Consider the following 13,725-nt stretch of genomic DNA (forward strand, 5'->3'; position numbering starts at 1 on the left):
AAACTTTTCATATTTTTAGCAGACAGGGTAATATATAAAATGGAAGACTGCATAACTGCCATTTGTATTTTTAACTGGTCAAGAATGAATGTTCCAGCCATCTCAAACTGGATTTAACAGCTACATTATAGGGTGGAAGTGGGGGAGGGGAAGAGTGTATACAAAGGAAAAAATTAATTACGTCAATGGATTGGTGGTGTTGATTCAATCTAATTTCTTCTTATCAAGCCTTGTTTTTTCACACCATCAGTAAGCAGTTAATGGATTTAGAGTTTTAAAATATATACAGGGTTTAATATAATAGCTATCTCCCATAGTTTTCGCTAAAAGTATGTATATGATTTTGGCTTGAGAAGAGGGTCTGTGATTGGAAGATTAAATTTGTACTTTTCGTATATAAGGTTCTTTTGCTCTTAGCTCTCTGGGATACTTTTCTCCAGGTTCCTAGCACTTACACAAGTAGCACCGAAAAATTACTTACCTACTCTTTATTTCTTTCCCCCCTTTGATTAAGAGATATTGGGACCGATAGCTGGTATAAATCAGCATGGCTCCATTGGATTTACCGTGATTTACAGCAGCCGAGCTTCTGATCCATATATTTAAACATTTTTTTTAAAAGTTCATTTCCAGTTCTGTGGATGGTGGTCCCATTAGGGATGAAATCACTGTTTTGAGTTGTAATCTGTTTCTTCAACTTGATGTGCTGCTTAAAGAGCGTAGTAGTCTGTTGAACATTCATAAAGTATCCAAACTTCTTCTGTTCAGCAGACACTTCAGCATATTCCCATAATCCTACAGAACACCAGGCTGTAAAAGAAGCAGGAGTTGGTTCCTTGGATGTTCTTGACACCCATTTCCTCTCTTTCCCAATGTGTGCTCCGTACTGGACTGATTTCTCCAAAGTCTGTGGTTGGCTGATGGGTTTTATTTAAAACGGCTTGAGTATTTTTTGCCTCACTGCACAGAGGCGTTTTCCCCGCCCCTCCCATTATTTTGAGAGACTATAGTAGATTTTTCCATCCTCTGAATATAGTTAACACATCCCAATCTGGGGCAAATTAAGCTTTCTGGCTGTCTTGTATTTGATTCCTCTTATTACAGAATTCTGAATTAAAATTTTGCTATTCCTGCTTTGATTAATTGAAGAACTTTTTAGATTCCTAATATCACTTTTGTGATTCTTGAATGACAGCTGAACAAAATTACTTAGTCTTCTGAAAGATTGTTCTATTGTTTACAGATCAACCCTGTCTCTCATAGGAGTTTGACTGACACAGTGTGTACATAGATCTCAGTGATATTTTAAATTTGGTAGAATGCAGGTTAGTATTGTAAAAGTTAATAGCACATTGTCCCTTAATGTTGCATTATGAGATTTTTATAATCATATACTCAAATTCTTGATTGAAATAAGTACAGACAAATCTAAATTATTTTTTTAAAATGTCTGCAAATCTACCATGCATGAATAGGGGTCTTTTTCTAGAGAATCTTTCAATAGCTGCATAATCTTTAGAGCAAGTTTCAATGCTTATGCATTAATGAAAAGTACCCCTGAAAAATGTTCTGAACCTGTCTTGGTTAACCCATAATAGGGAGCAATCTAGATTTCTCTGTTGGGACGGGAAACCCAATTTTCCAAACAGTGGGCTTATTATGCAAGATCTAAAAAGGTTAAATATGTAGTCACGAGGAGAATTTAAGTTATGAACGAATTAAGAACAAATTGTATACATATCACACACACCTATTCAGTAAAAATGTCTCTTAGACTCCCTACTGGTTATGGATGGCCCTTAGTTGGACTTTTTTTTATTTAAATGTTATCAGATGCAATATTTCTCCTTGCCAGAACACCTGCAAGATCTCTATCAAGCGTTCTTACAACTACAGTACCCACCTGCAGAAGTGAAGAAACAGATTGACAGAGCCAGAAGAGTACCCAGAAGTCAACTACTACAGGACAGGCCCAACAAAGAAAGTAACAATGCCACTAGCCATCACCTTCAGCCCCCAACTAAAACCTCTCCAGTGCATCATCAAGGATCTGCAACCTATTCTGAAGGACGATCCATCACTCTCAAGAGATCTTGGGAGACAGGCCAGTCCTTGCTTACAGAAAGCCCCCCAACCTGAAGCAAATACTCACCAGCAACCACACGACAAAAGCACTAACCCAGGAACCTATCTTTGCAACAAAGCCTGTTGCCAACTCTGCCCACATATCTATTCAGGGGACACTATCATAGGACCTACTTACATCAGCCATGCTGTCAGAGGCTCGTTCACCTGCACATCTACCAATGTGATATATGCCATCATGTGCTAGCAATGCCCCTCTGCCATGTACATTGGCCAAACTGGACAGTCTCTACGTAAAAGACTAAATGGACACAAATCAGACATCAAGAATATAACATTCAAAAACCAGTTGGAGAACACTTCATTCTCCCTGGTCACTCAATTACAGACCTGAAAGTCACAATATTACAACAAAAAAACCCTTCAAAAACAGACTCCAACGAGAGACTGCTGAATTGGAATTAATTTGCAATCTAAATTAGGCTTGAATAAAGACTGGGAGTGGATGGGTTATTACGCAAATTAAAACTCTTTCCCCATGTTTATTTCCACCCCCACGTTCCTTACACCACCTTGTCAACTGTTGGAAGTGGGCCATCTTGATTATCACTACAAAAGGTTTTTTTCCTCCTGCTGATAAAAGCTCACCTTAACTGATCACTCTCGTTATAGTGTATATGGCAACACCCATTTTTTCATGTTCTCTGTGTGTGTATATATATCTTCCTACTGTATTTTCCACTGCATGCATCCAATGAAGTGAGTTTTAGCCCATGAAAGCTTATGCTCAAATAAATTTGCTAGTCTCTAAGGCCTGGTCTACACTAAGGGGGGGGGGGGGTTGAACTAAGGTACGCAAGTTCAGCTACGCGAATAGCGTAGCTGAACTCGAAGTACCCTAGTTCGAACTACTCACCCGTCCAGACGCCGTGGGATCGAAGTCCGCTGCTCCAAGGTTGACTCCGCCACCGCCGTTCGCGGTGGTGGAGTTCTGGAGTCGACCGGAGCGCGTGGGGAGTTCGAACTATCGTGTCTTGATTAGACGCGATAGTTCAAACTCCAAGAAGTCGAACTCTCCGCATCGACCCACGCGGTAAGTATAGACCTACCCTAAGGTGCCACAAGTACTCCTCGTTCTTTTTGCTGATTCAAACTAACACGGCTGCCACTCTGAAACCTATATATTTATAGTTCTCTTACTTAAGACAGTTCTCTGTGCCTCATCTTTAATTTTTATCATTAATGCCTAATTATTAATTTTGCCTCATCTCTACAGTTTCCAGATATCTTCTTCCTTTTTCTACTCCATATGGATGTATCCTTGTATTCTTGCAGTTCTGGGGGACTATATGCAGGATGATAGGGTATATATTGTTACTGGAATTGTTTCTGGGTATTCACATAGGCAAAAAAATGTCCAAATGTATAAAAAAAATATTTTATTCATGCTAGTCTTATTTAAAGAATTTCAAACTACTGGATTACTGACAACATTACTAAAATGCAACCCTGGCTTTGTCTTATTACAGTGCCCCTCCCCCCAAACCCCAAAAACCTGTGAAGCAGTTTACTTCAAGAGAAGATTACTTGACAAGAATTTATTTAAAGGCAAAATGATACCTATGTGGCCCTTTTTTTGCAGAAAAATAAGCTGTTTTCGCTTGTATGGTCTTCTATATACTTTCCTGATCCAGAATGAGAAATGTAGTAAATGTATTTATTGTGCATTTATCAGTGATCTAAATTAAATAACCAGATAACTCACTCTTTAGGTCAGTGATACTCAGATGACTAAGTGGGTATTCACCCACGAAAGCTTATGCTCCAATGCTTCTGTTAGTCTATAAGGTGCCTCAGGACTCTTTATCGCTTTTTACAGATCCAGACTAATATGGCTACCCCTCTGATACTCAGATCTCTGGTTCAGGAGCCAAATTAGCAATCAATATTACTTAAGAGCCACAATAGTGTGAATTCATTGTTTCATTTACTATAGTACTATATATTCATATTTAAATGCGGGAAAGAGAGTGTGTATATGTATATTTATATGTATGAACATGGTGTATATAATATATATATACACACGCCGTAATTATTCTCACAGCAAAATGACTGACCAAGTATTATTATTTTATCAACTACAATTGGTTAATAACCTAGTAAACACATCCTGATTGGTTAATAACTTAGATTGGTTAATAATGAATCACAGTGTTTTAATATCATGTGCTGCAAAGAGCTGCAGGAGACACATTAAAAAGCCATTTGCGGCTCGTGAGCCTCAGTCTGAGTATCACTGGTTCTAGATAAAGGATAGGTATTTTGTGTGACTATATTAAGTAGAATTTCATAGTGTGAAAATGTTGATATAGATAACTTTACAGCTCCCAAGTAGCAGGAAAATGACTGTGTTTTTTAGGAAATGAGTTCACAATACTAGCAGAGGAAGTGGTGAGAGAGGGAGAAGAGGGTAGAGCGGATGTAACTATGAAAACTTACTTTAAGAAAATTTTGAAGAATCTGGTTTCTGTAAATTCCACAGTCTTGCATCTGCTGAGACAAATTTGTAGGGTTTTACAGTAGACTCACTAAACTATACACCTCATGGACTCCTGCTACTTCTCATCGGTGATTTGATATCCAGGATTGTAGTGAAATTTCATGTGAATAAAACATTATTACACCTCTACCTCGATATAACACAACCCGATATATAACACGAATTCGGATATAAAGCGGTAAAGCAGTGCTCCGGGGGGGGCGGGGCTGCACACTCCAGTCGATCAAAGCAAGTTTGATATAACGCGGTTTCACCTATAATGCGGTAAGATTTTTTTGGCTCCCGAGGACAGCGTTATATCGAGGTAGAGATGTATTTTAAAAGTATACTTATAGTATATGATGCAGTATTATCTTAAATAATAGAACCTCATTTCTTAAATGAACAAAACACATGTATGCAGTGGTGATCTAGCCGTATTGGTCACAGGATATTAGAGACACAATGTGGGTGAGGTAATAACTTTCATTGGACCAGCTTCTGTCGGTGAGAGAGATAAGCTTTCAAACTACAGAGCTCTTCTTTAGGTCTGGGAAAGATACTCACTGTCTCAGCTAAATACAAGATTGAACAGAAATTTTAGCATAAATAGTCAGCACATATTCTAAGGAACCATTCAAGGTGAAGAGGCTCCTTAACACCCTTGTGGTCATAGGACAAAAGGGGGGTTAGTGGGTTACAGATTGTTGTAATGAGCCTTAAGTCCAGTGTCTTTATTTGACCATGATATTTAGTGTCTAGCAAAGTTACGAATTTAAGCTCCCAGGCTCATCTTTTGAAAGTTTTGTGCAGGTTTCCTTAGAGGATGAGGACTGATAGGTCAGATATAGAGTGATCGCTATGTGAAGTGTTCACCCACAGGTGATGTGGTTTTTGTATTTTATCATTTTCCTGTGTGAATTAATTTGAGAGGATACTGATTGTTTGGCTTCACCCACATAGTTGTTGGGGCATGTAGTTCTCTAAAACATGTATAGTTTCAGCTAGAAAAGAGTATATTTACTCTACCTCATTGGGTAAAACCTTCATGATGTTTACCCACTTTTTTTTTACAAAATATATGTAGAAAACATTTTGATTACATAACTGTTGTGAAGACAGTAAGCATGCGCAGCTGGATAAATGAGATGGATCACAAAGTAAAATCAAGCTGGCCATTTCCGCTACCTAGAGTTGAGCAGAAATATAGTTGCATAAACTTGAAATTTAATAAATATATTCATAAAATTAGAATTTAAATAGTTCAATCCTGAAATGCCTGGTCAACCATAAATGCTTGCTTATCATTAACAGAACAAACTGCTTGTACAAGCTATGACAATTCAGAGCAACTGCACCTGTATTTCCCCTTAGTGGTTCAGCGAGGGGACCCTTTCTCAGGTGTCTGACTCCCCTGGCTATCATCTCTCTTGGGTGGAAACATGAGTCTTACTTCTCCCAACTGAGGTATCTCTGAGCTGAATGGTTCTCTGCCTTCATCATGTTGTTCCCAGCAAAAAACATGCTACCTAAGTAGGCTTCTCTCTTGTCTTCTCTTCAGAGACTAATAAGAGCATACTTTTCAATAATTATAAGTTACCACATAACACTTCCTGTGCAAGCCTGTTTTGTTCTTACGGGAAACCCCCCAGCCCCAGCCCTGGGCCCCCCCAACCCAGAGCCCCCTCCTGCACCCCAAACCTCTCATCCCTGGCTCCACCCTGCAGCCCTCACCCCTGCATCACAGCCCTCTGACTGAGCCCCTCCCATGCCTCAGACCCATCATCCCCACCTCCGGTGGGTCACGGGCATCAACAATTTTCTTCAACTGGGTTGCCAGGAAAAAGGTTTAAAAACCACTGCCCTGGAGAATCCAGTTGGAACTAATAAATGTTAAACTGTGTAGGGAGTGATAATTGGAGGAATCATATTAGCATACCTGAAGTCTCGCACAGTCTCACAATAAGAAATAAACAATTGCATTTTTAATACAATGGACCCCGAAGGCATTGAACTTTATACAGTAATGTTCATGTTAATTTCACAGGATATAAAATCTGTCACATAACCAAAAAAGGTTATGTACTGTATAGTTTGAATCTTCATTCTCTTTTGCTTCAATACAGTCCTATTAAAGCCCTGTAAAACCTGCCATTGGTACATAGAGGAAATCTGTAACTGAAATGGGTTGAGAATTTCTTTGATGTAAGAGGTGGAAAAAGTATAATAGTTCCATCCAGAGAGTTAACTGTTTTTAACAACTATCTAAACTATTTATACAAGCTAGCAAATTGTCTTGTACACGTTCATGAACGGCTTCTTAAACTTTCCTGGTTAATATTAATAAACATACTGTGTCAGATTTGATCCCAATATTGGTATTTACTGGAGCTATTACAGATAATAGTTCCTATTACAAACCTGGGTTCTTGGTTTCTTCATATGAAACCTAACTTGATCATGTTTTATGGTTTTTCTTGACAAATAAATCTTGAAGCTTTTAGTACTCACTTATGGCCTGATCTTGTGAAGGGTAGAACCTTGCCTGTGAGTACAGGGGGATTTGAGGGTGCTTATATCTTAGAGGATTGAACTCTAAACACCAGAATATAGATTGAATAGGTTTAATTTAAAGCCATTAAAGAAGTCTATTGATTATAATCTGCAAATCATGGTAAAATTATTGTCTGTATGGGAGGATTTGTGGCCTACATTTTTATTTTTGAAAAACTGTCCCTGGAAAATGGGATTAAATCAGCACTTTTGACTTGTGGTAGATGAATTGTTAAATGCAGCTTACACTGAGTTTTAAGCAAGATTTTATAAACGGATTCAGTCTATACTACAAGAATTTAAGAGCTCCCATGAAATTTTTCATAGGAGTAGGTATCTGCACTGGTGTCCTTGGCCAAATTTTCCCCATTCTACTATGGTGCAGTGTGTGCTGTACATATATTAGTTAGTTGCTCCACTACATATCAGAGGTGTCTGTGTATTTGGTGATGTATGGTTATATAGTAGTTGTAAAAACACTTGGTGTTCTTTGGATTGTAAGATGCTGAATAAAATGGAAGCTCTGATTCGTTACAGATCTAAAACAGATTTATATGTAGTAGTGCATATATTGCAATTACATTAGCTGCTGTTTTGCTTCTGCCTGCCTCAAACCTGATTGAATGTTTGCTATATGCTATGAAGTGTGTGTGTGTGTGTGTGTGTGAGAGAGATAAGTATACATCTATTATTTGTTTGTATATGGTAATGTCCAAGATCTTCAAGAAGGGATGATCGCTGTTCTGAGATGCTTACTGGGTAAGGATCTTGTTTTCCATGTGGAATTAGTATGGCAGTAACCTGTGAATAGCGTGTAAATAATTTTATTTCCCATAGGGTGTTTGTTGTAATATCTAGTTTAAATTCTCTCTTGGGATGTTACCCCTAAACAGAATGGATGGAATAAATATTAACTTAGTTACATAGAAGTAAGAAAAGTCTGAGATCCTGCACTTGAAGAAAATGGATTGCATGGAAATGTCCACTTGATCCTAAATTTTATTAATTTTTCTCTCCTCCCCACATAAGCAGACTTCCAGAAGAAGATGAGAAACCCACTAAGAGTCCTTGTCCATAAGCTTTGGGAGAAATTTTCTTTCAGACCCAGTATTATTTTTTGTGTGTTTGTGGTAATGTACAAGAACCTCTGACAGGACTGGGGTCTTATTGTGCTAGGCTCTGTACAAATGTGTACAATGCTGTGGATGTGTTCACAATTCAAGGCAATTTGGTCATAGTTGAAATAGCAAGAATAGGCAAGCCTAAGCCCCACTTATGCTCTGTAATAGCCAATATGGATTTGTCAAGAACAGTTCATACCAAACGAACCTAATTTCCTTTCTTTGACAGGGTTACTGATATAGTGGATGGGGGGAAGCAGTAGATGTGATCTCTTGAGAGTCCAGAGGGGAGCAGCAAAAATAGTAAAAGGTTTAGAAAACCTGACCTATGAGGAAAGGTTAAAAAAAGTGGGTCTGTGTAGTCTTGAGAAGAAGTGAGGTTTGGAATAGGTGCATAGCCCAGCAAATGAAGATCTCGGTGGTCTATATACCGGGATCACAAAAAACAATTGCATATTTGCTGAGCAGAATTTTCCATTAAGACCATGAGTGAGAGCTGACCAATATAGTTTTTTGAGAGATCTGCCTTATCTGGGTCTTCCTCAGGTGCCACACCCTCCAACTCGAAATGCCTCTGTCTTCTCATGGGGTTGGAGGGAGGAACACTGTTGTGACTCCTTGGGAGATGCCCTTCTTGTCCTTTTGCTGTCAGGGTCTCTTGTATGCCTTCCCTTCAAATCCATGGATCCACAAAGCCCTGCCAAAACTGAACCAAGAGAAAGCAGTGATCATGTTTCATAGTCCTGGCATGGTTGAGACAGGTGTGGTCTAATGACTGACTTCTGCCCCAGGAGTCTGACTCCATAACCCATCCTAGTGTATCATCCTGGCACCTCAAGGCCTGACTCCTTGTTGGGTCTCAGACCTAGAGCAGGAATGTTCTCCTGAAGTCCAGTGGGTTCTGTTAAATAGCAGGAAACCTACTACATGAAGGACTTGCAAAAGTGCTATGCTTTCAGATCTGGCGCACCTATGGTGACCAGATAGCAAGGGTGAAAAATCGGGATGGGGTGGGGAGTAATAGGCACTTACATAAGAGACAGCCCCAAATATCGGGACTGTCCCTATAAAATCGGGACATCTGGTCACCCTAGGTGCCCCTAGTGCTCCATATTGCCTACTGATTCTCTCCTGGTGTCTATCCTCAGTTACCCGCTAAACCTGAAATTGCTGGGACTGTCCCTGAGCTCTGTCAAGGTTCACTTAGCTGCCATCACCCCATTCCATTTGCCAAGTGAAGGTTTCTTGGTCTTCATGTGTCCTATGACAGCCAGATTCCTTAAGGGCCTCCACTGTGTGACTGTACCTCACCTGGGACCTCAATTTAGTGCTTAAGACATAAAGAGGATCTCCCTTTGAGCCCATGGCAACCTGTTCACTACTCCATTTGTCCTTCACGACTTCATTCCTTGGCCAGAAGGGTAGGGGAACTAGGAGCCCTCATGGCTGATCCGCTGTAACATTACCCCGGGTACAGTCTGGACTGATGAACAGCTGTGTCCCCTTAGTTCTCCAACCTGGGGTGCCTTTTACATTGCTTCAGTGTGAGAGTTACCACGCCTGGTTTCCTCTCTCACAGCCTCCAGCATGAAAGTTACTCCTAGTTATATTGTATGAGTGCTATAGCCAGCCACCCTTGAATTACACTGCAGAGCAACACCAGGAAATGACAAGTCCCAGACTTTCCCCCAGAAATGTATGTCTTGTACTGCCTAGCTCTCTCCTGGACAATACAAGCTCAAATAAAGTCTGTCATTTTATTAATAGAAAATATGCACAAATCCTGTTATCAAAAATGGAGTTTCCCAAACACTTCAGTCCAAACGCACTGATTTAGATAATACAATAAAACAAGTTTATTAACTACAAAAGAGAGATTTTAAGTGACTACAAGTAATGAGGCATAAAAGTAATAATTGGTTAAAAGAAAATAAAAGTAAAATACAACTAATGCCTAATTTAACAAGCTAAATGAATTCAAAGCAAATGTCTCTTTCATTGTGTTACAGCAGGCTTATTGTCTGAATTCTTTTCAGTCAGGATCCCTTCCCCAGTCCAAAGCTGTTTCCTTTGTTCTTCAAGTGTTGTCAATGCCCTCAATAGAGAGAAAAGGAGGAATCATTTGGGGCATCTCCTTTCTCCTCTTATAGTTCTTCCTCTTCTTTGAGAATCATCTCCAGCTGAGGTTCAGAGACAGAGGGTCTGTGTGGATGGGAACCCCCAGCTGTTTCTTTGTCAAGATGTAGATTTTCACCCACATTCTCTTCTCTGCCAAAGAATGGCCGCTTAAACAAGTGATGGTCTATTTCAGCGTTCTTCATTGCAAGGCTCGTGGGCCAGTGGTAGATCCCATGAACTCTAAGTGCAGCTCACTAAGTTTCCTCTAAGCTCTTCCATGCAGCAGGCTATAAATAGCCGCACAGCAGCTCTAAAGGGCCACGCAGCAGGGACCTGTAGAGGAGAGAGGTAGGGGGTGGGTGGGAACTGGGGAGGGGAGCAAGTTGGGACTTGCAAGGCTGCTGTGGGCCTCTCTCCCAGCCCCGGAGCTCCTGTACCGCCTGCCAGCAGGGATGTGAGAGGGCCCCTTCTCCCGGAGCTCCCATGTCGCCCTCTGGCAGCGGGGAGAGAGTCCCCTTCCCCCCAGAGCTCCAGTGCCACCTGCTGTCATCCAGAGAGGAGACCAATCTCCATACAGTGTATGGCGAAGCCTGGCTTTTTATCTTCACCAAACTAAGCCCTTCAGGGTTTTCCCTAATCTTTTCCTTTGCTGAGGGGGTCACTTAGTCTTCTCTCAGAGACTAAGTGGGTGTCGGGGGGCGCATTTTGTCGTGGAACAAGTCCTTTGGGCTGCACCCCCCTCCTAGAGTCACTGCTCACTCCATAAAGGCTTATTCTACTTCCAATGCTCTCCCTAGGAAGGTACCCATCAAGGACATTTGCAGGCAGTCACCCGCTCCTTCAGTCACATGTTTTCACAGCATTATGCCTTACTCCATACCTCCAGGATGGATGCAGCCTTTAGTGAAGCTGTTCTACACTCTGTACTGGGTACACCTCCTCAGCATCCTGCTCCACATTAAGGCACTACTTGGGAATCTCCTCATGTGGCGCACCCATAGGAACAATAACTCAGGGAAGGAGAGGTTACTTACTTTGTACAAACTGGAGTTCTTTAAGATGTTTTGTCCTGTGGGTGCTCCACTACCTGCCTTCCTTTCCTCTCTGCTTTGGAGTTTTTAACCATACTTGGTGGTGGTTAAGGAACTGGCGTGGCACAGGTCTGCTCCTCCCTATATGCTCTTGTACCAGAGCACGAGGACATGTATGGTGCAGGCATGGAGCCGCAGGCACTACTAGCAGAAAAGTCTGTGAATGAGAGCGTGCAGGTGTGTGCACATCCTCATGTGGAGCACCCATATAGACACAACATCTCAGAATTCCAGTTACTGTATAAGATAAGTAACCTCTCCTTCACCATCTCCACTGAGGGCAGGACAAAAAGAAATCTGCTTAATCTGCAGCAAGGGAGATTTAAGTTAGATATTAGGAAAAGCTTTCTAACTATAAGAATAGATAAATATTGGAATAGGTTACTGAGAGAGATCGTGTAATCCCCGTCATTGGAGGTTTTTCAGAACATCTTAGACTACACTTGTCAGGGATGGTCCTAGGTATACTTGGTCTTGTCTCAGTTGTGGGGGATGGATAGATGATCACTTCCATCCCTACATTTCTATGATTAGTTTCTAGGCAAATTGTCTGTTTTCTGAAACCTGTTTGGTTGGTTCTTACAGACTTTTGTTTGTGGTGTTCTTTTTTTTCCCCCCCAAGGATGTGGTAACAGAATCCACTCCATTACGGTGCAGAAAGCTCAGTAACCCTGACATCTTTTCATCAACTGGGAAAACTAAACTCCATCGTCAGCTAAGTCAAGATGACTGCAAACTGCGTAGGGGTAGCCTGGCCAGCTCTCTGTCAGGTAAGCTGCTTTAAACACTACTCCTCTGATGATTGATCAAATATCAAATGCACAGTATTTTGTAAGAGTACAAAAACTGTCCTAGGGTTGTTCAACATATCCTTTCTTCCAATGAAACCAAGGAACCATTAAGTGTTGACATTCTGCTTGCTACTGTGCAAAACACAAATGAGGATACACTCCCTGCTCAGAAGAGTTTAAAAAAACAAACAACCAAAACAAATAGAATGGTTCATTTTGTATCAGTGGGACACATGACTCTCTTAAAATGTAAAATTATGTTCTCTTTTTTCGAGAGGAAAATCACTTAATGCATAAGAATATGATCGTTCCAAATGCTAGGAATGACATGGAAGAAGATTCAGAGTGGAAGGAGGATATAAAAGGAACTATTAGGAGGGAGTCTAGGGTGAAGTGAGGAGGAGGAAAAGAGCAGAGATATCATGAATGATAATTAGAACCCCTTACTAGATGCCCAAAAAGCTACATTCCCACAGTTGAGAAAGAAGGTTGTACTGGTTAAAAACCTGAGCTGGTTTAGAATGGAAGTGAAGGCAGCTATAAAAAACTAATTAAAAAAAAAAAAGAACAAATGAAAGAATGATGGTGATAGTAATGAATACAAATGAGAAGTTAGGAATTGTAGCAACTTGATAAGGGAAACCAAGGGGGACGCAGAGAAATCTGTAGCCTGCGAACATAAGGACAATAAGAAGGAGCTTTTAAAATATATTGGGAACAAAAGAATCCTGACAATGGTGTTGGTTTATTACAATGTGGCAATGGTAGTATTATCAATAATAATGCAGAAAAAGTAGAAGTATTCATTAAGGAAATCTGTGCTGTTTTTGGGGAAAAAACAGATAATATAGTCTTATCCTATGGTGATAACATTCCTTCGATTCCACTAGTATCGCTGGAGGATGTTAAAACAACAGTTCGACATTTTTAAATTAGCAGGTGCGGATAACTTGTATCCAAGATTTGTAAAACAAGTTAGCTGAGATGATGACTGGACCATTGATTCTGATTTTTGATACATTCTGTCATTGAAACCTTTCAGTAATGATTTCTTACACATTTTCACAGCTATAAGTTTTCACTGTTTTCTGGGTATTACAAGTTTGAACTGTCTTTTATATCTGAATTTAAATTGTGAGAAGATCTTGTAAATATATGTATAGCTCTCAGCGTGTTTTCTGAGATCAGTAAGATTGGATTTACAGAAAAAATTCATGTGAATGGTTTAACTATAGTAAAAGAAAAAGATTTTTGTATCAAATGTTTAGCTAATCAGGTCCTTTTTACTAGCAAGGTTTTTAGAGTATTTTTTACATCCTTACAGTTGTGTTCTTTGGTGTACTGTAGAAATTGTTTCCTTAAAAAAAACACTGTTACCACCTTCTTTAATAGTTTGTATGTATACATTTTGTATATTTTTTTCT

At 40.1% G+C, this 13,725-nt stretch overlaps 1 protein-coding gene across 2 annotated transcripts in view; it reads left to right on the forward strand.

Annotated features, from left to right (window-relative positions):
- Nucleotides 1-13,725, forward strand: part of MAST2 (microtubule associated serine/threonine kinase 2) — a 341,008-nt gene that overhangs the window by 18,229 nt on the left and 309,054 nt on the right. For both annotated transcript variants that reach the window (XM_045026441.1, XM_045026440.1), the window contains exon 2: nucleotides 12,133-12,280. In XM_045026441.1, coding sequence (XP_044882376.1) covers nucleotides 12,133-12,280 — 148 coding nt within the window. The remainder of the gene's footprint in view (nucleotides 1-12,132; nucleotides 12,281-13,725) is intronic.

Source organism: Mauremys mutica, chromosome 8, assembly GCF_020497125.1.
Source record: "Mauremys mutica isolate MM-2020 ecotype Southern chromosome 8, ASM2049712v1, whole genome shotgun sequence".
NCBI classification, from domain to species: domain Eukaryota; kingdom Metazoa; phylum Chordata; order Testudines; family Geoemydidae; genus Mauremys; species Mauremys mutica.